At 43.0% G+C, this 23100-nt stretch overlaps 1 protein-coding gene across 4 annotated transcripts in view; it reads right to left on the bottom strand.

Moving 5' to 3' along the window:
- Nucleotides 1-23100, bottom strand: part of LOC138753231 (centrosomal protein of 128 kDa) — a 539432-nt gene that overhangs the window by 93081 nt on the left and 423251 nt on the right. For all 4 annotated transcript variants that reach the window (XM_069915965.1, XM_069915964.1, XM_069915967.1 and 1 more), the window contains one exon: nucleotides 8495-8544. In XM_069915965.1, coding sequence (XP_069772066.1) covers nucleotides 8495-8544 — 50 coding nt within the window. The remainder of the gene's footprint in view (nucleotides 1-8494; nucleotides 8545-23100) is intronic.

The following is a 23100-nucleotide window of genomic DNA, read 5'->3' as shown; positions in this document are numbered from 1 at the left end:
TCAAACCCTCTTGATATGAAGGCCAACATACCATTTGATAGAGGTGTGTAAGATCACAAGAAGCCTTAAGGGGGTGGACAGTCAGAATCTTTTCCCAGAATAAAGACATTTCACGTCTGAGGATATAAGTGTGCTTAGATGAGGAAAAGTAAGTTTAAGGGAGATGCGTGAGCCAATTTTTTTTTACACACAAGAGAGCGGTGGGTGCCTGGAACAGGCTGCCAAGAGTAGTGAAAGCAGGTACAATAACAATGTTTCAGAGACCTCTAGATAGACACATGAATATGAAGAGGATGGGCGGGTGGGGGGGGGGGGGGGAGGGGAAGAATATCTATCGAATGCAAGCTGCAGAACATTAGTTTGATATGGATACCACCTTAAGTAATCCTTATGCCATGGGTGCTCTGTGATTAGTAAGGGATTACTTAAGATGCTATGTGAGTGGAAAGAAAAAGTTTGAAAATCATTGTTTTAATCATACCTCATTGACTCGTTATGTGCATGGTTTCATAACTCCAAAGGAAATGGGCCAATGACAATTTTTCTCAAGCAAAATATTTCAGTAACAATTGAGTCTAGAGCAGTGGTTCTCAACCTTCCCACTCACATATCACCTTAAGTAATCCCTTACTAATCACAGAGTACCGATGGCATAGGGATTACTTAAGGTAGTATGTGAGTGGAAAGAAAAAGTTTGAAAACCACTGGTCTGGTCTATATAAATAGCAAAACATCAGTACAGAAATTGTTCAATCAGGCAGATTCAGAAATGAGAATATAATGAGTGCAGTGGATAAAGGGTATAGTTAGATTTCCTAAAGGCATTCAATAAGATGCCATGCAAAAAAAGATGCACAGAGATGGGGGAGTGATGTATTGGAATGGACAGAGTGTTGATTCACCAAGAGAAGGAAGAAGATTGGGTGTTTCTCTGGTTGGCAATCAGTGGTGAGTGGAATGCCACAGGGCCCACAACACTGTTCACAATGTACATTGGAAGAGGGGACCAAATGTAGTGTACCCAAGTGCGCTGATGACACTAAATTCAATGAAAGAATAAACTGTGTGGAGACACAGGGAGTCCACAGTTAATAGGCAGGGATCTGGCAGTTAGAGCACAACATCAGTCAATGTGAGGTCAGCCCCCTTGGTGGGGAAAAAATGAGAAGATGTGGCAATTATTTAAAAGGGGAAAATTACAGGATGATGGAAGTACCTAGGTGCTGAAGTGGTTATTTTGTTTATGGATGTTATTAATTTGCTATCTCACAGAAATTGTTACACAAAAAAAATCTATGCAGAACAGCTGGACTGAAGCTATTTTGGAATTGAACCAAATGGTTTCTTAGAGGGCAATGTAAGGATTTTTTAAAATGTAGTCATCCAGCATGGTAACAGGCCTTTGACACCCAAATGGACAAATTAACCTATAACCACCCCCCACCCCCGCATTTTGAAGGGAGGGAGGAAACCCACGAAGATACGGGCAGAACATACAATCTCGTTATAGACAGCAGGGGATTTGAGGTCGGGTTGCTGGAGCTGTTAATATCGTCGTAGTGACCACCATGCTAACTGCAGCTGTAAGGCAAACGATGAGTATTCCATACCCTCATAATTGCTAGTGTTCACTATTACCCCAGCCCTCACTGGCTCCAGGTCCAACAAGTTCCTCCTCCTTTCCTTTATCTGTTACCAGCTCCAGGCCTAAAACCCTCCAAAAATGTCTTTTGAGATGTTCCCAAAATGATTTCATTGATCTATTCATATATTTGATTTTCCTCGCTGTCAATTTCAGCACCTGGGAACATTTTACAATAATAAAGAAACTTTTTCAATGCATGTTGCTTCTCACAACATGAAACATACATCAGAAAGAGCAAAGATCAATATCACATGCATTCTTCAGATTACACAAGAGCGCAACAATATTTTTTTGTATAGATAAAATACTTGCCCTGCATATGTATTGTTTATCTGTAGGTGTGTTTTGTCTGGTTGTGTGTCTGCATGTTTTGACCTCGGACCGGAAAACGCTGTTTTGTCTGGTTGTTCTTGTACAGTCAGATGACAATAAACTTGACTTTGAAAAGATGACTTCAATTCAACACAAGGTTCCAACAAAATTAGAAAACAGCCATTTTAACTGCATTGAGCTTTGATGATATAGATTACAAAATGTTTTGCAATTGTAATTGTTAATGATGCTGATTAATCTGAATCAAGTTTGGCCAAAAGCTATAGCGTGAGAAGATTGCATGTATTGCTGCAATGTTTAAATATGGGAGGCTGGGGAAACTGTAGCTGGGAACACTAACTCGCCTTCACCTTGATTCATTTAATAGAAGGTCCTGGTGACAGTGATAAATTAAGCAGGCTCACTGTCCCAGTGGATCAGTTAGGTTGTAGGTGGAAGAGTGAAAATTCCATCTGCCAACCTGGTTTTCCTTCTACAATCATCCCTTTCCGAAATGGTGATTGATGAGCCCAGATTGTGCCTCAACCAAGTGACTAATCTTCAGTTAGGGGAATCAGTGGCTATTCTGATCTTATAAGGGTAGGGAAGGGGCAGAGAATGGGAACAGATGTTGAGAAGATTTAAGAAGGAAAGTTGAGTGCAAAGCACAAATGTGCTAGAGAGACCCAGCAGTTCAAGCAGTGCCTATAGGAACTAATGTTTTGGACTTGAGCCCTTTGTCAAGGTATGGGCAAAACACTGGCAGGGGGCTGAATAATGTTCAGTGGAGGGGTGGCACAGTTAGCACGACCCTATTACTGTACCAGCAACAAAGATTCAAATCTGCCACTGCCTGTTTTTTTTTAAGGAGTTTGCACCTTCTCCCAGTATCTGCATGGGTTTCCTCTGGGTGTTCCAGTTTCCTCCCACCGTTCAAAAACATACAGGGTTGTAGGTTAATTGGCTGTAATTGGGCTCGTGGGCTGGAAGGGCCTGTTACCATGCTGTACGTCTTTAAAAAAATGTGGGGTGAAGGAGGGAGGGAGGAGTGGAGCTTTTTTGTCTTCCTATCTCCATACTTCCTGCAGTCGTTTCTGGATAATAAGTTTGCCCTTGATTTTAGCAGACTTCTATCTGCCAACATCAGAAAATACTTACAGAGGGGTAAATTTTCGAGAGTAGCTTTGAATAAATTAACTTGGAAATATGAGTTAGGGGGACTACGTTTACCACATTTTCAAAATTATTATGAGGCAGCTCAACTTAAATTTATTAGTTCATTGATGGATTTGGTACGGCCTCCTAGTTGGGCTAAAATTGAGATGGCAAGTATTTCTGAATTTGAAATACATCAATTTTTCTTTAGGTGGAATATAAATTTGTTACAACAATATAATGTGCCTATACTAAAACATTTAATGAAGTTATGGATAAAGAAAAATAAAATGATAGGTTCTAGGGGTAAATTATTGGCTTTGACTCCACTGTATCCTCAACATCCATTGGAGCGCTCACACCCCTAACGTCGAGGTACTCGAGATGGCAGAGGTCGACAGCATCGAGTCCACGCTGCTGAAGATCCAGCTGCGCTGGATGGGTCACGTCTCCAGAATGGAGGACCATCGCCTTCCCAAGATCGTATTATATGGCGAGCTCTCCACTGGCCACCGTGACAGAGGTGCACCAAAGAAAAGGTACAAGGACTGCCTAAAGAAATCTCTTGGTGCCTGCCACATTGACCACCGCCAGTGGGCTGATAACGCCTCAAACCGTGCATCTTGGCGCCTCACAGTTTGGCGGGCAGCAGCCTCCTTTGAAGAAGACCGCAGAGCCCACCTCACTGACAAAAGGCAAAGGAGGAAAAACCCAACACCCAACCCCAACCAACCAATTTTCCCTTGCAACCGCTGCAATCGTGTCTGCCTGTCCCGCATCGGACTGGTCAGCCACAAACGAGCCTGCAGCTGACGTGGACTTTTTACCCCCTCCATAAATCTTCGTCCGCGAAGCCAAGCCAAAGAATAATAATCAACTTATTTCTTTTTCAACACATAATCAAAGTTTATTGCATTGGAGATTTAAAGGTGTGAAAAATTTGGGAGATTGTTTTAAAGAGGGTAAGTTTTTATCCTTTAATCAGATGAGGGAAGATTTTGGTATTGATAAGAATTCTTTATTAGCAAATTCGATCTTTGGTAAAATGTATGTTTGGTAGAAATATGATTTTACCTAAAATGACTAAATTTGAGACTTCTCTTATGAAGGTACCAGAGAAGGGTTATATTTCATCTATGTATCAAATATTACAGGATGGTATGGATAAAAAGGGTTGGGATAGATCTAAAATTAAATGGGAAGCGGATATTGGTTTTACTTTTTCTGAAGAGGATTGGTTAGATATCTATTATGGTAGTGTAACTAGACTGATAAATGCTCGTTATGCAATGATTAATTACAATTTTTTACATCAATTATATTTGACACCTGAAAAATTAAAAAAAGGGAAGCCAGTCCTCTGCTTCTCTGGAGTCTGCAATCCCTTGTGGACGCCACCGATCATAGGAGCCACCATCTTGGATGGGACTTTAAATAAATCTACCATCAGCCCTTTAACAGGCCATTCAAACCCTGTAAGGAGCTCACAACAATCAGGCCTAGTGGCAGCACTGTATCTCCTCTCCCTGCGGGTTCACACCAGTGGTTGTGTTGCTGTGACAACAGCTCCAGCACCACCAAGATTTTCTTTAATTCATTGGCAATCTGAGCTCCAGATCTAAACTAAAACTAGAGGGCGTAGGATTAACGTGCGGAACAATGGGATCTGTGAGTTTATTTTCTCACCCAAAAAGTCGGCACAACCCAGAATGTAGGTGGCAAAGGCAGGAACTCAGGGATTTCATAAAGTGTCTGGATGAGCACTTGCATCGCCAGTGCATAGGATGTTTGTGAGGACAGGTTCTACCAGGCGGAGGAGGGTGGTGGTAGAGTGAGATTGGTCGGGTCTCTGGTCTGGAAAGAGGCAAACTGGTTTAAGACCTTCTGTATTGCTGGTGTCGGAGCTGTGCAATTGCTCAGCAAAAGGAGTTGTAAGCCACTCCTTCTGTCTGAGAGTCAACAGGTCGGCCTTGGGCAAGGTGTGGTACCTACTGAGCCTCCCAATCAGGGTCACATGAAGCTACGGATTGCAGATGGTGGATAGTTTTTACAAGCAGATTCTACAAATACAATTTGGAGAGAGAGAGATCGTGATGATGGAGAGAGTTGATTGTCCACGCCGAACAGCAAGGCACCTGAATGTATGGGGGATGGAGGTATAAAGTGATTGGGCATCCATCATGAAGATGAGATGGTCCAGTTCAGGGAATCTGAAGTCATTGAAGAGATGGCAAGCATGTAAGGAGTTGTGGATGTAGGAGGGGAGGGATTGGACCAGGGGAGAAAAATTATAAATAGAGCTTTTGGCATATTGCCCTTTATAAATCAAAGTATCGAATATCAAAGTTGGGATCCTATGGTAAAGTCATATAAGACATTGGTGAGGCCACACTTGTAGTATTGTATGCAGTTTTGTCACCTAACTACAGGAAAGATATCACTAAGATTAAAAGAGGGCAGAGAAGATTTACTAGGATGTTCCCTGGACTTCAGGAACTGAGTTACAGAGAAAGGTTAAACAGGATAGGACTTTATTCTCTCGAGCATAGAAGAATGAAGGAAGATTTGATAGAGGTATTTAAAATGATGAGGGGGGATGAACAGAATAAATATAGGTCGGCTTTTTCACTGAGGGTAGATGAGATACAAACCAGAGGACATGGATTAAGGGTGAAAGGGCAAATGTTTAAGGGCAATATAAGGGGAAACCACACAGAGAGTGGCAGGAGTGTGGAACAAGCTGCCAGTTGAAGTGGTGAATGCAGGCTCAATTTTAACATTTAAAAAGAATTTGGACAAGTGCATGGATGGGACATGTGTGAAGGGCAATAGACAGGGTGCAGGCCAGTGGGACTATGCAGAAAAATGGTTCAGCATAGACTAGAAGGGCTAAAGGGCCTGTTTCTGTGCTGTAATGTTCTATGGGACCAGGATTGCCTCAATGATTAAAATAGTCTTCTATGTCAAAATGATACCATTCCATTATTCTACATCCAGGAAACATGCCTTAATGACTTTCTTTTTATATAACGTTTTTGTTTTGTCACTGAGATGAAAAGAGCGCTGCTCTGTTGAAATGCTAATGAACAGAACAGAATGTCTATTATTTTACTCTCCAAGTGATTTCCAAGGGATAAGAAGCAACCCAGATGACAGATTCTGAACCCAGTGGAACAGATGACTTTGGACACACAATGAACATTAGGGGAATGTAGAAACCGTTCACTGAAGAAAAAAAATCTGCTCATTTATAAACCTGCATGATTGCATTTAGTCTCCAGAAGTGTTTTGAGATACTTGAAGCAGACTATTTTGCAAAGGTAGTTCAGTTTTGGTCAAGTTTATTCTTCCCCGAGAGGGAGTGCAGTCAGCGCCTTGAAGCCAGCTACGGCGCATTGAAGGAGGTAAGTCCCCCGATGTAAGGGCAGAGAACCTCTGCCTTTACAGTCGGGCCTTTTCTTTGCATGAAAGGGCCTAACATCAGACCCACCCACCCCTTCCAATTGGTCCCCCTTCCCTACCCTAGATCACATGGGCCTACCTGGACCATCCCCTAAGCTAACTGCAGGATTAAAAACTCAGCATGTGGGCTCTCTTTTCCCTTTGAGACCATCCCTCCAACTCCAGGTTGTGAGCCATGGGTGATACTGGAGGACCAATTGTTCCAGTAAAGGGTGGGGCTATTGTGGCATACATCCAGGAGAGATGGTCACATCTCACTCACCGTAGACAGTAGTTAATTTGTGCTTAGTTAATCGCTGTGCCTTGCCTACTTATTGGAGAAGGGGTGGCAGGTACTGTTTGTTTAACCCTCGCTGTACTATCAGGAGTTGCAATCATTAGTAATCAATATATCCGACAAGTAAGATTTATGCATTACTGCTTTGCATACGTGTGGGCATACGTGTATGCGTATACGCGTATGCATGTGACTCCTGTTGTGTATTCTCCCCAGGTGTACGTATAGTTTACGAGTGGATACTAACAGTGCCCAGGTCTGTCTCTCTTTGAAGCCTTCAAATCTGTTACCTCATCACAGAAGCCAAAGACTAAGAAACTTTCTGATAGCATTTTCATCACCTATGAATGTTCCTTCTATTGGCATTTTGGTCAAGTTTAGAAGATGCATTGAGGGACAAAAAAAGTCCATGCTGATAATTAATGTTTAATTACTGATTCTCTTCACCATCTCTTGAAAGGAAAAAGTAATAGAACTGAAGAACAAGTTTGTTCTTTCACTAAACACCAAGAGTCAAAATTTCTCCAATAAACTACCCCTGAACAATGAAAGATCTACAGCAAGACCTTGGAAAACACAGATTACTTCCCATGTTTTGGGAGCTACTTCTCATCAATACCTGTAATGAAGTTCCTCTTTGCCTCCTGCGTACCAAGTAAGCTTTTGGCAAAATAAGGGGAAATATCCAGACCAAGTTACGGTCAGCTGAGCTGCAATGATTCCCCCTCCTTCCTCTATGCCTCGGGGGACCCATAACAGTCAATTGAAAGCACTAGAGCAACACCACCGAGGCTACTTTGACAAAATTCTCCAAATTATTTGACCAAACAAGCAAAACCAAATCTTCTCCTAAGCCGATATCCACAGTATTGAGGTTCTAATCACACAACCATTTTCTGCATGTCGGAGAGAAAGCTCCTTAAACAAATACTCTACTCCAAGCTCTATCAAGTGAAAAAATTTCCAGAACAGAAAATAACTCTTCAAGAACATTGCTACAGTCTCCATAAAAGAAAAAGATGATGTAATTAGTCATTCAAATGACTGCCTAGTCCAATGGTTCTCAACCATTTTTCCCCTCACTCACATACCACCTTAAGTAATCCCTTACTAACCACAGAGCATCTTTGGCATCTTATGCCTAAAAGAAAGAAAGTTATTAATTTAAACTATCAAAGGCATCTTCCAGGGAACACTTGCAGCCGCACATCCTCAAATTTCTGCCTCCCATTCCTCCCATTATAGAAAGTAATACTCATTCACCTCGGTGCTCTATGCAAGGAGTTTGTATGCATTCCCAGTCTCTGCGTGGGTTTCCTCCCACCCTTCAAAACGCAGGGGCATTGTCGGTCAATTGGGTGTAATTAGGTGGCACAGGCTTTTGGGCCAGAAGGGACTGTAACTGTGCTTTATGTCTAAATTCAAATGTAAAATTTAAACATTTAAATTTTTAAGGAAGCATTCTAGAATATTTTTAGAAGCTCTTAGAAGTTAAAGCAATTTTTAGAATCCAAAAATAGTAGTGAAACGCCATTGCCATCATAGGCCAGTTGGGGTAAAGCTTTCCCTTGTTCCTTATAATCTCATTTCTCATTTAGATTTTAATTCATGCCAGAAGATGTTTTACTCACATGATACCTTACCTGCAATGCTCTCATTTCTTCATCCTTCCGACACATCTTTTGCAGTAACTCTATCAAAGGACAAGGAAACAAGTATTATCATCAGAACACAGCAAATACAGCCTTAGTATCACGACTTGGAATGATTGGCACTTCCAATGCGATCATCAGCCTGGAAGCTCACATTCTAACCCCCACACAAAATCCTCTGACACTGTACTCAATGACCAGTTCAGGATGCTGGTCTGGCAACCTCTCGAATTTAAGAACATCATTCCTGTTTCCAAACTCCCTCATGACAAGAATATGGGGAACATTTCATGGGTCTTGGACTGTCCTCCGTGGAGTTCATAAGAATGAGGGAGAACTTTTTAGAAGCCTTTTGAATGTCGAAAGGCCTGAACAGAGTAGATATGGCAAAGTAGTTTCCCTTGGAAGGGGAGTTGAGAGCCACATTCAGATGTTGAGGCCAGAATTTCTCCACAGGCTTCTCATCTTATAGGAGGCATTGTGGACAGCAAGGAAGATTTTCAAAGCTTGCAGAGGGATCTGGACCAGCTGAAAAAATGGGATGAAAAATGGCCGATGGAATTTAATGCAAAAAAGTGTGAGATGTTGTATTTGAAGGATAAACCAAGGACAGTCGCAGTAAATGATAGGGTGCGGGAGAACAGAGGGATCTGGGAATACAAATACATAGTCTCCTGAAAGTGGAATGAAAGGTGGATAGGATTGTAAAGAAAGTTTTTGGCATATTAGCCTTCATAAATCAAAGAATTCAGTATGGGAGTTTGGATGTTATGGTAAAGTTGTATAAGACATTAGTGAGGCCAAATTTGGAGTATTGTATGCAGTTTTGACACCTAACGACAGAAAAGATATAAATAAGTTGGAAAGGGTGCAGAGAAGATTTACTTGAATGTTCAGGAACTGAGTTCTAGGGAAAGGTTAAACAGATGGAACATAGAAGAATGAGGGAAGATTTGATAGAGGTATTTAAAATTATGATGGTTATAGACTGATGGCACGATTTTTCCACTGAAAGTAGGCAAGCTACAAACTTGGTTAGGAGTGAAAGGGGGAACATCTTCATGCAGAGAGTGGTGGGAGTGGGGAATGTGCTGCCAGCTGAAGTGGTGAATGCGGGCTCAATTTTAACATTTAAGAAGAATGTAAATAGGAAGGGTATGGACTGGGAGCAGGTTCATAGAAGTAGGAAGACTGATATTTCAATCCAGACTAGAAGAGCAGAAGGGGCCTGTTTTCAGTACTGTGATGTTCTATGGGTCTATAAGTGGCCATTTGTTATTCCCAGATTTATAAAGTAGCAGGATTGTTACATTGGTAATGAATGTCCAAAGTGTGCAATGGAGGATCTTGAGCAGATTGTAATTCCCGTGAACAGTTTATCCCCAACAGGAACACACATCAGGATCTCCTGCAGGAGATTTGGGTGCTTGGCTTGTGACCTGACTCGTCGCTCCGAAGTAACAGAGAATTATGCATACCATAAACGAAGTTTACAGAATTCATGCTAATCTTCCTAACGTGAACATGTGAAATCCTGCACTCCAAAACCAGCTGTGTCTTCAAACAGGTTGGAACAGGCCAACATGGTTAGCATAGCGGGTTGCTCAACTCTATTACAACGCCAGCAACCCAGGTTTGAATCCAGCGCTGTGCGTAAGGAGATGGTATGTTCTCCCCATGTCTGCATAGGTTTCCCCTCACCATTCAAAACGTATCGGGGGCTGTAGGTTAATTGGGATATTTGGGCAGCATGGACTCATGCACCAAAAGGGCCTGTTTCTGTGCTGTATGTCTAAATTTAATTACAATGTTGGCATCAACTTGATAATGAGGAAACTTGCACAGGTGAATTCTATCCACAAAAAATGGTGCTGTTGGAAAACACCTTGACCAGTGTGATTAAACCTCCCACATTTGCTGGCTGTTGGGTTCTTGCAGTAATGCAGACATGACAACCGCCCTGTCATAATGGTCATGACCTGTTCCAGACTGACTCCAATTTGAATTACTTTTATCAGAAAACCAGGTTTTAAAAAAAATAGCAAAGTCCAACTGGCAATATGGATGGCCTTCTTCTGAAGTAGAGATGAAAGCACAATGCTCTGGGCCAGTGGTCTCTGTACATTTTTCGGTCAAAGGCCCACCTGGCTTCCGGCTGAACATGCCATGGCCCACTAGGCCCAATGACTGAGTATTATTTTCAAGTCAAAGGCAGCTCTGTAATAAACACATCTTTAGCCAAGTTATTTTATTTAATATTTTTAAAGACCTGTGATAGTACGGATTCTATCACCAATATGTATATGTATATATTGTGGTATGGGATGGTTGTGATTGGCTGCGAGGGTAGCCATGCCTACTGGCAGGTCTTAAAGGGTTGCTCCTAGCCAGACCCAGATCATTCTGGACTGGTTGACCTACATGTGATACGCTCTAGTCTTCAAGTTAATAAAAGCCTTGGTTTGGATCAACAAGCCTTTGATTCTTTCAAAGTGCACTACAAGACCCACCATGGAAAGGCCTTGATGTCCACCAGTATGTCACTGCCATTGGTTGAGAACCACTGGGAGATGGCTGCATTCTATAGAAGGTTCCCAGATCTCTAGGACATTCCAAGGTGCTGCATAGCCAGATTACTTGTGAATTGCAGTCAAACTTGCAAAAGTAAATGAAGCAACTGAGAGCAAAGCAATGAATGAATGAACAATTCATTTGTGTTCAGTGCCATTGTCTTAAGACTATATGCTGGCCAGTACATTGAGAAAGGTGCAATGAAAACTCGAACAGGTATACACGACTTCAGTTTAATACCTCATGCAGACAGTGGCATCTTTGGCAATGGGACCTGAAATATTCAAATCTACCTAGCCACACATGTATACATACAGGCACATACCTACTTCTTTGCTCTGTCCATGTTCTCACATAGATTTTGAGTCCACCCAACAGCTTACTTTCCCCGCCTCAACGTTAATACTCCCAAAGTGACAACACAGTCTTGATAAAAGGACCCGATCCAAAACACTGATTGACCATTTCTGCCCAAAGATATTGCCTGACCCACTGAGTTCCTCCAGCATCTCATTGTCGACAGCACAGATTTATTTGTCCTGACACGCAGCAAAAATTATGGATGGATTTCATACACATCACATGTATTGCCTAGAATTTTCAGTACTCAGTCCAAATTGTCCATGCATATGTTGGCATTCCACAAGAATCACTTTCCAGCAGTTTCTCATTATTTCCTCATTCATTCTTGCCCAGTTACTCCTTCAATGCATGGTTCATATTTACTTTAGTTGTGGTTGAGCGTTCTGGATTTTAACCGCTCTTTAAAAAAAAGGTTTTACAAGGGCATGACCAAAGAGAATTCCATTTAAGAGTCCTTGAATTGTCCATCAACTTCTCTGGCTTACATTAGTCTCCCCCCCACCCCCATCCATCTTTCCCTGTCTCCTTTCCTCTAGCTGTTCTTTTCAAAAGAGCCTCAAAGAACTTCCCCTCCCTCACCTTTCCTCTTGCCTGAGCCATCCATATCCAAATAACACCTATTGTCTTTGGTCTGTACTCCTCACCCCGCCCCCCCCCCCCCCCCCCACCCCACTCTTCAGTCCTCAGCCTTTTCTTCAGGCATCTGCCTGTTTTTTACTCACATCTTGAAAGAAGGGCTCAGGCCTATGGGCACAGCGAGACCTGCTGAGTTCCTCCGGCATTTCTGTGTTTTTACTGCAATCCCAGCATCAGCAGACCTTTATGCTTCACACCACTATAGAACCACCTGCCAGTTGAAAAGATGTATGGTACTGGAGGAGATTGGAGCATTGGCTGATACGTACACTCCAGGAAGACTGACAATTTCAGGGTGTTGTCAGACCTCTCTGGGGTATAAATTACTATCTGTAGCACAAGGTATCATCAAGAAGAATCAGAGTCTGCTCCGCCATTCTCCCACACAGTTCCACACCCCTGCCTTCTCCCTGTAACCTTTGATACCTTGACTATTCAGCTATCTAGCAAGCTCTGCCTTTAATATACCCAATGACTTGGCCTCTGCAGCTACCCGTGGAAGAAAATTCCACAAGCTTACCACTCTCTGGTTAAAGAAATTCCTCCTCATCTCTGTTTTAAATGGGCACCCTTCAATCCTGAAGTTATGCCCTTTTGTCCAAGACTTCCCCTACCATGGGAAACAACTTTGCCACATTTACTCTGTCCACACCTTTCAATATTTGAAAATGCTTCTATGAGCTCCCCCCCCCCCTCCTTTATTCTTCTGAACTCCAAGGAGTAACAATCTCGAGGCCTTTTCATAATCGTCCTCCTTAAAAGTCGAATGAAAAGGTATTTCTTACCTGGAGCTGTGGCTAGTGGTGCAGTGCCGCCATATATATGCGCAAACAATGGCCAACTTTGTTACCTATATACCCATGCAGGTGGATCTGCTCTGCGTTTCACAGAACGGTTCCAGCTGTGTGGGGATGACGGGTAGGGTAGACGTCCATTGCTCTGCCGCTGGTGCCGATGAGTGGCCCTGAAGGCTGAAGCAGCCCAGTGAGATGCCGCAGCAGCTGACACAGCCCAGCCTGTTCGTCCCTGATGGCCCAGCCCCCGCTGCTCTGTCAGCTCCCGCCGACCGCCCCTGACCTGACAGCCCCCGCCGGCCGCCCTTGCCCTGAGAGGGTCATGGAGAGAGAGGGGAGAGAGAGGTGAGATGGGTCGTGGGCTGATGGCATCATCAGCCTGCCCCTAGTCAGTCATTTGCAGCTGCAGTACATTCATGATACGTAGGAAAGTGCTCCGCTCTGCCGCTGACGCTACCTCAGAGAGGGGTTGGAGTCAGCGCCTTGGAGTTGGCCAGGGCACATTCATGGAGGTAAGTCTCCTGATGCAAGGGCAGTGAAACTCCACCTTTACACTCAGGCTTTCTGACTGTATAAAAGGGCCTTAGGATTGTATTTGGCTCATAGTCTTCTGTGGCAAGGTGATTCATCCATGTCTATGTAGTAGTCCAGCTGAGATCTCAAGTCAATACAATTCAAGTCAAGCAAGCTTATTGCCATCTGGTCACCCAAGTACAACTCAATGAAACAGCATTCTCCAATCACAAACAATGCAGGACAAGTATTCATATGCACAAATAAATAAATAAACATTATTTCATGAATTTGAGAGTCTTGGATGGTTAGTGTGAGTAGTTCAGCATTCTCCCTGCCCGTGGGAAGAAGCTGTTCCTCAGCCTGGTGGGGCTGGCTCTGATCCTCCTGTATCTCTGTCCCAATGAGAGCAGCTGAAAGATGCTCTGTGCAGAAAGATCCTCAATGATTTTGCGCGCCCTCTTCAGACAACAATCTCAGTAGATCATGTCGATGGGGGGAGGGAGACTCCATTGATCCTCTCTGCCCCTCCTATGGTCCTGTAGATTGACCTCCAATCCATTTCTCTGCAGCAACCATACCACACTGTGATGCAACTGGCCAGGAGCTCCTGTGGAAGGCTGACATAATGGTCTGCTTGTAGCCCTTTTTTTGTCACATCTGGGTCAATGGGGGATTGGCAAACGCATGCATCTATTCATTGGCTCACTCCCAGTACAGATCAAAGTGCTTGCTGCCTTGTCTGCTTCCGTCTTCTCAGGAAGTGTAGTCGCTGTTGCAACTTCCTGACAAGTGAGGAGATGCGTGTAGCCACGATAGGTCACTAATTAAGTGAACTCCAAGGAACTCAGCGCTCTCCATTCCCCCCATTGCAGAGTTACTGATGTATAGTGGAAGGGAGGTGGTTGTTCCTCATCATCCTGAAGTCTGAACAATGCTCTATAAAGTTGGAGCAACTTTAATGCTCCTTTACTTCATATTTACTTCAGAGATGTATTTTGTTATAAAGGGATTGAAGCAAAGACAGATCTCCTCTTTAAGGGACATTTAGACAGACAAGGAATAGAAGGATATGCAGGAAAATGGGATGAGTGTTGACAGGTAGAGTTCAGCATGGACCTGGTTTCTGAGCTGTACAATCTCAACCACTTTTTAAAAAGAATTTTATAGGGAAGATGAGGTGTTAATGTTTCACTGGCTTGAATATAAGCTGGGGTAAATCAGGGGTCACCATCTCAAAGTAAAGGATCAAGTATTCAGAACAAAGTTGAGGTGAAATTTCCCACTCAGCGGGATGTAAATCATTGGAATTTTTTACCCAGAAGGGTTGAGTCTCACGCTGATGAGTAATATTTAAGTCAGAGATTAATAGATTTTCAGATATTAAGGGATCAAAGGACATGAAAGTGGTGATGGTGTGGAAGATGAGTAATAAATCTTTTTGAATGGCAGACCAGACTTTGAACTCTGGGTCTATTTCTTACGTTCTTACATCTTCTGCATGGCTGTTTTATTGAAGGTGTTCCCTTGGCTGGTAAAATTAAAGCACTGGGTAAGTTCTGGCAGCTTTCAACCAAACAATTGACTGTTTTCTCACCTGTATTTTCTGCTTCCTTAAACATCTATCCTGAGAGTTGCAACATTCCCTGACTGGTCTGCTTATAAAAAGGGATCTGTATCACAGTATCAGACATAATAATCGCCGAAAGGTTTGTTGCCCGTTGTTCAGCAGAGATTCCTTCTGCGAGTTCTCTTCGTTCTTCTGGGTTTGAGTCAAACACAAAAGACTGCAAGACATTGTGACTATAGTAAAAACACACAGAAAGGCTGGAGGAACTCAGCCGGTCTCGCAGCGTCCATAGGAGGTAAAGATATATTACTGAAGTTTTGGGCCTTGAAGGGCTCGTATAGATGGCAGGAGACAGCATTTCTGTGTGGAGGAACTCTTGGGTTTGAGGCACAGTTTATGTTTCAAGGACACAAGGCCAATGCAGATGTATTCACAACTCTCACGTGGTTATCAGCTCCACTGCAGATGTATTCACAACTCTCACGTGGTTATCGGCTCCACTGCAGATGTACTCACAACTCTCACGTGGTTAACGGCTCCACTGCAGATGTATTCACAACTCTCACGTGGTTATCGGCTCCACTGCAGATGTACTCACAACTCTCACGTGGTTATCAGCTCCACTGCAGATGTATTCACAACTCTCACGTGGTTATCGGCTCCACTGCAGATGTACTCACAACTCTCACGTGGTTAACGGCTCCACTGCAGATGTATTCACAACTCTCACGTGGTTAACGGCTCCACTGCAGATGTATTCACAACTCTCACGTGGTTATCGGCTCCATCAGCAACTTCAGCCCCCACCTTTATTCAGCTTTGTCTGTTAACTGCGCCGACTACCTATCGCAAAATCTATTTAAGAGAGGATAAAGCCTTCAGGGCTCAATTTATCATGTAGATTACAAACCTTTAAATCTTGCAGCCATGCCAAAGAGCAGATTTTTTTTCTCTCTCAAAAGAGCATTGTCTAGAGTTTCTTTGTCACCATTTTAATTCCTTTCCCACTGCAGCTTGGAGTGAAATCCCAGGATCCGTGGACAGCGATGTCATCTCTGCACATTCACCTACTTAGAAATTTATCCTTCCCTGCCCTTGCTCCAAATCTCAGAGATAACTGCTTTTTCATCTGAGGAATATTCTCAATTTCAAGGCGGTTTGGATAATTTCATCACATTACAACCCTGAAAATAATAAACGTGAATTGCTTTTCTCTTAGATTGAATATCTAACTAAATTTTAAAGTCCAGTTTCAAACAGCTTGTTGAACTTGAGGATCTTTTAAAATTGTGGTTCAGAAGTAATTATGAAGCAGGAGTGAAGCATCAGAGTTCTTTAAATTGATGTTCAAAAGACTTCTATAAAACTCACAAACTTCTTTTGTTGAGTAATTTTCAAAACAACGTTCCTTCATACAAATGAAATTCTTCAATCCTCTATACGAGTAATTTTCCACAAACTTCCTCCTATTTTCCTTCAGATTTACAGAATCTGTATCTTTCACAATGAGTTCAAACTTATTAATCAAAAGTGACCATTCCTCTGGTCACAAGTGAGGCTGCCTCTCTTTTCTTAAAAGAGCAGTTGGAGTGGATATTTTCTTTTAAAATATAATAAGAACACAGATACTTTTTAAAAGATTTTGAAACTTATCTAGTCCTTATTTAGGGGCTTCCACCTGAAGAAAGAAATATATTTTTCATATAAATTTCTTTGTGCAAGGGGATTCTGTTGACACCGGTGGTTAAGTGAACTAACACATAAAGCGACTGTTTGACCTGCTGAGTTTTGACCGGCCTCTTACCCAAAACCCCCAGCTCAAAATAAATTAATTCTGTTAACAATTGAAAATAAAATTCTAGAAACTTGGTCCCAAAGTTGGATCAAATATATTGAAGTTTGTTTTGAGCAGGGATAATTTATGACATTTGAACAAATTGGGAATAAATTTGGGGTTTTAAATACATCCTTTTTCTGCTAAGAAATACATCTTAAATACATCTTATTTAAGAGGCACTTATCCTTTCTTGTGAGGAAATGTACACATCCTGTTATTGAAAGCAGGAAATCCTAATTCAATTGCTTCATATAGTCAATTCAAGATAGAAAAGAACATGACAATGAATGGCAAGTCGGTCAAGTTCAAAGGCAATTGATTGTGGTGACAAATTTTACAATTTCATTCACAGGTCTTAGGCATCGCTGGTGGGGGTGGTATATTACAGAACTTACTGCCCGACTCTAATCGACATTGAACTGAACAATTTGCTTGCCAACTTCAAAAAGCCATTACGAGTAAACTACAATGCCGAGAGCTTGATTCACCTTCAGGACATCCCAGGTAAGGTCAGCAGATACTAGTGTACAGATACATAGTCACCATTTCTGGTACCATCCTTGATATTAGACTAAATTAATTGACCTCCCATCCACTGAAGATACCTAATATGAGGTGCTGCCTCAAGGAGGCAACCAACATCATTCAGGACCCCCCACGACACTGGTCATAATCCCTTCTCATTGCTTCCTTCAGGCAGAAGGTTCAGAAGCCTGAAGTCCGCACAACTAGGTTCAAAAACAGTCTTTTTCCAATGGTGATCAGGCTCTTGAACCTTCCCTTACTACATTAATCAATTTTCTTCTTTCTTTGGCTTGGCTTCGTGGACGAAGATTTATGGAGGGGTAATGTCCACGTCAGCTGCAGGCTCGTTTGTGGCTGACAAGTCCGATGCGGGACAGGCAGACACGGTTGCAGTGGAAAATTGGTTGGTTGGGGTTGGGTTTTGGGTTTTTCCTCCTTTGCCTTTTGTCAGTGAGGTGGGCTCTGCGGTCTTCTTCAAAGGAGGTTGCTGCCCGCCGAACAGTGAGGCGCCAAGATGCACGGTTTGAGGCGAGATCAGCCCACTGACGGTGGTCAATGTGGCAGGCACCAAGAGATTTCTTTAGGCAGTCCTTGTAGCTCTTCTTTGGTGCACCTCTGGAGAGCAATATTCACCATAAAAAAACACCAATGTTAACACTGCTTTTTTTCTCACACAATGTAACTGAATATTTATTATCTACCTTTTATATTATCACTTTTTAATTTAATGTGTACTATTCACAGTTACCAAGGACCTGTTCAGCTGCAGCAAGTGAGAATTTCAGTGCCAATGTACATTGTGACAATAAACTCATTATCTTTATTATTAAATGGCCTCCTTGGATGGAGATACGAGAATTTAAATCCTTCCCTGCTGCTGTGTGATTTGGAGGTGCCCATTGGGTGGTAGCCAGGTGTCTGGATTACAAGTCCAGCTACACTGAATTAGAAAGAATTCAATCAGACTCTGGGTGCATGAATGCCGTTCAAGACAGTCAAAAAGATCTGGCAGTGCATTGCATTCAGTATGTGCACCCAATCTAATCTCGAGCACGCCAGAACAGCTAATGTGCAGGAACACTTTGGGCATTGGAATGCAAAGACGTTAGGGCATTTGAAAGCAAAACCCACCACAATGGAAAATGGGAAAACATCCATTCATTCATCAAATTAAACAAGGAGGTCTGCAGATGCTGGGGTTGAAACTCAGCAGGTCATGCAGCACTCATGAAGTAAAGGATGACCGATGTTTCATGCCCGGGCCCTTCATCAGGGACAAGGAAAAACCAACAGGTGTCTGAATAAAAAGGTGGTGGTGGTGGGGGGGTGGTAGAGGAGCACAGGCTAACAGGTAAGATGTGATAAGTGGATACAGGTGGGAGGACAGAAGAGAAAAAAGCTGAGGTGATAGGGGGAGAGGATTCCATCAATTCTCTTGGAGGAGGCATCTCTCTGCATTGTTTCTGCTTCTGCATGCCTTGATACCAGCTTGGAGGGCCCAGTACTTTAAAGTAAATTGGTGCTGAGTTTCTGAGAGTAATACCAAAGTACTGAGCTTCAGATTGTTTCTGAAAATCAGTGGAGTTAAGAATATGGAAGCAAAAAACAATCTGCTGGGGGAACCCAGCATCAGTGGGAGCAAAGAATTGTTAATGCTTCAGGTCGGAACTCTTCTTGAAAGATCCAGAAATATTCCTCGAAATATGATCTCCTATCAGCTGTACTGGCACAGTTTCGTTTGTCACATCTTACACTGGCAATGCCATCAGCAACTCCTAAAATCCAGTTCAGTTCCTGGCACAAAAACAGGCCAAAAAAACCTCGCTCTTCCCATGTGCTGTTTGCAGGTGATTACGAAAAGCAACTCGATGATAAAATGCAGCACTGCCTGAGGAAGATGTGTCAATGTCAGCATGTAGCTGAGTGTGAAAGGATGAGGGAAAAGAAGAGTCTTCCCTCTGACAGTCTCATCCATCAAAGAGCCTGCAAGGTGGAAAACAGCTCCAGTGTTTGATTTTAAACTGCCTGTGAGCTAAATTGCAGAGTACAGCAAGAAGCCCGAAGCAGAATTTGCTCTCATTATGCTGACTCCGTACTGAAAATGCTTGTTTATCAAAACTCAAGGTTTGGGAATAGAAAGAGAGAGAGAGAGAGAGAGAGAGAGAGAGAGAGAGAGAGAGAGAGAGAGAAATCACCCTGCAAAGGGAAAGTGTTGTTGCTTTTATTAGAGCAAAAGCCCTCCTTGCTTGTGCCTAACCTTAGATTAATAGCACAACCAGTTTTAATGTACTCTCAGGAGTAACATGCTAATCCCAAAACCAATGATTGCATGTCAATGACAGGGCATTCTAGCCAGGCAGCAAGCACTTTGATCAATGTACTGTACTGGGAGTGAGCCAATGAATAGATGCATGCGTTTGCCAATCCTCCATTGACACAGATGTGACAAAAAAAGGGCTACAAGCAGATCCCTGGTCATTTTCCAACCACCGTTCTAGGATCGGGAAGATCCACAAAGAATTGAAAACTTGAACAGCTGAGCAGATTTCAGTCCTCCAAACCCTGGGTCTTCTTCTTTTTCTTTGGCTTGGCTTCGCGGACGAAGATTTATTGAGGGGTAATGTCCACGTCAGCTGCAGGCTCGTTGGTGGCTGACAAGTCCGATGCGGGACAGGCAGACACGGTTGCAGGGGAAAATTGGTGGGTTGGGTGTTGGGTTTTTCCTCCTTTGTCTTTTGTCAGTGAGGTGGGCTCTGCAGTCTTCTTCAAAGGAGGTTGCTGCCCGCCGAACTGTGAGGCGCCAAGATGCACGGTTTGAGGTGAGATCAGTCCACTGGTGGGGGTCAATGGGGCAGGCACCAAGAGATTTCTTTAGGCAGTCCTTGTACCTCTTCTTTGGTGCACCTCTGACTCGGTGGCCAGTGGAGAGCTCGCCATAGAACACGATCTTGGGAAGGCGATGGTCCTCCATTCTGGAGACGTGACCTACCCAGCGCAGTTGGATCTTCAGCAGCGTGGATTCGATGCTGTCGGCCTCTGCCATCTCGAGTACTTCGATGTTGGAGATGAGGTCGCTCCAATGAATGTTGAGGATGGAGCGGAGACAACGCTGGTGGAAGTGTTCTAGGAGCCATAGGTGATGCCGGTAGAGGACCCATGATTCGGAGCCGAACAGGAGTGTGAGTATGGCAATGGCTCTGTATACGCTAATCTTTGTGAGGTTTTTCAGTTGGTTGTTTTTCCAGACTCTTTTGTGTAGTCTTCCAAAGGCGCTATTTGCCTTGGCGAATCTGTTGTCTATCTCGTTGTCGATCCTTGCATCTGATGAAATGGTGCAGCCAAGATAGGTAAATTGGTTGACTGTTTTGAGTTTTGTGTGCCGATGGAGATGTGGTGGGGAGCTGGCTGATGGAGGACCTCAGTTTTCTTCAGGCTGACTTCCAGGCCAAACATTTTGGCAGTTTCCGCAAAACAGAACGTCAAGAGACTCATCCACCTGCTTCCTTCAGAGCAATGAGCTTAATCATTCCATCCCGCTGAGCCACAACCATCTCATTCATAATCTTACAAGCAGCATTCCACTCTCGCTAAACACAAGGTGCTGGATGAGATCCTCCAGCAGATTGTATTTGGCTTCTGACTGCAGCATCTGCAGTCTCCTATGTGTCTCCTCTAATTAGCCCTCTACCTGATGTCAGTAGCCCCCAAGTAACTCCTATCCTCCTCTGATCCACAGTTCCAAATTTTCTTTACCTATTCCTGTACTTATCTCTCTCTCTTTTCTTTCCCCACCACTACCCCCCCCCCCCTTCCTAATGGTTTCTCCCTCTGTATCTGTCTTTCCACCTCTCACCCCTTCTGTTCTATACTCTGTCTGTTCCCCCCCCCCTTGCTATAAGTGATTTCACACATTCTGTATTAGTCTTGATAAAGGGTTCACACCCATATTGTTGTTGACTGATCATTTCTACTCGTGGATTCTGTTTAACGTTCTGAGTTCCTCCAGAAATTTCTTTGTTAATCTACATCCTTTTAATCCGCTCACAATCAGAATCTTTGTCATGAACACGTCACCAAAATTTGTCATTTTGTGGCGCCATCACCGTGGTGATAAACCACCTTACAAAATAAATAAAAAATAGTGCAAGAAAAAGTCAGGGCAAGGCAGTGTCTTGGGTTCGTTGATCATTCAGGAATCTGGTGGCGGTGGGGAAGAAGCTGTCCTTGTACTGCTGAGTGCTCGTCTTCAGGTTCTTCTACCTTGCAGAGTGGTAGTAGAGTGAAGGAGGCATGGTCTGGGTGGTGGGGGTCCTTGAGGATAGAGGCTGCTTTCTTAACACCCAACCTTTTGTAGATGTCCTTGATGGAGTGAAGTCTGGTGCCCGACATTGCAGGCTGAGTTAACTACCCACTGAAGTATTTTCTTGCTCTGAGCATTGGCACCTCCATACCAGACAGTGATGCAACCAGCCAAAATGCTCACCGTGGTGCACCCCTTCAGTAATATTCCGAAGCTCCTCTGGCTTGGATATTTCCTTTTTCATAGCATCAAAACAAATATCCCATTCCTTAAGACAAGTGGAATTATTTTATGGGAGAGTTTTACAAATGCTATTCTATTATATTTATATACACAGCCCTTGTTGTTAGAAAGCTCAGAAAATTATTAATAGAGATCATTATCATTTGACTTTGCTCAACAAAGTACAAGTCAAACCAATTTCATGAAACATCGTGGAAGAGTTTGCCGAACTGGAATGCTTTCCATCTCGTTTACTGAAGGCAAGATCAAAGAATCAAGGATAGTGTGTGCCCTTTAACTCGATATTCTCAGCTAGTTATTGAAATAGGTTTATGAGGATTGGCAATGAGGAGGAAAAAGGGCAAGCTGGAAGATACTGACACATCTGTATCCTTTTTTAAACCCATGTATTCAGTCGCCCTTGTAGCAGAATATTCTAAAGACACTGGTAAGTTGATTGGATAAATTAGCCGTTAACATAAGAAAGTGGTAAAAGTATCAGAATGAATTGATGCGGATTAGAAAAGAACAAGTTGCATAAGTACAAAGAAGTGAAAGGGTATAGACCAAATGGACTCCTCACTAGAATAAGAAAACAAACCATGTCAGAACGCTACAGAGAGGATCCCTTTGCATCGATGTGATCTACCGGGATTGTCATTTGAGGAGTCCTTATCACCCTGCATACATACAGCATCTTTCAGGTACTCCAGTCAGGAATGAGATACAGGAGAATCAGAGCCTGAACCTCCAGGCTGAGAAACAATTCTTCCCACGGGCTGTGAGAATGATGAATGAACTGCTCCAAACCTCTACTATTAATTGAACAACATTTATTTATATCTTTAAATGTATATACTGTATGTAATACATATGTATCATTTGTCTGTATGTGTCTTAAGTCTGGTTGTGTGTTTGCATATTGTTGCACCGAGTACCAGAGAACACTGTTTCATCGGGTAGTACGTACAAATGGATGATAATAAACTTGAAGTTGAACAGATTTCCTTGCTGACATTTATTCACTGAGCCCTGACTGCATAGCTAGGCACTGGATATAATTCTCAGGTTAACCTCTGTGGGAATTCTCCAGACATTCTGTTACATTAGGCCTCTCTGGTCTATGAACAAAGACGCATCGGAAAGGTCGCCACTAACCAGGTCTCTCAGTCATGAAAACTGCAATACCCTTGGATATGAAAAGACAGGGCCTCCCAAGTTCAAAAAACAAGCCAGCACTAACATGCACAGAAAGAGGTGAAAAGG

The sequence above is a fragment of the Narcine bancroftii genome, chromosome 2 (genome assembly GCF_036971445.1).
Source record: "Narcine bancroftii isolate sNarBan1 chromosome 2, sNarBan1.hap1, whole genome shotgun sequence".
NCBI classification, from domain to species: Eukaryota; Metazoa; Chordata; class Chondrichthyes; order Torpediniformes; family Narcinidae; genus Narcine; species Narcine bancroftii.
The sequence above is the reverse complement of the archived record's forward strand: the minus strand, read 5'-3'. Positions and strand labels throughout refer to the sequence as shown.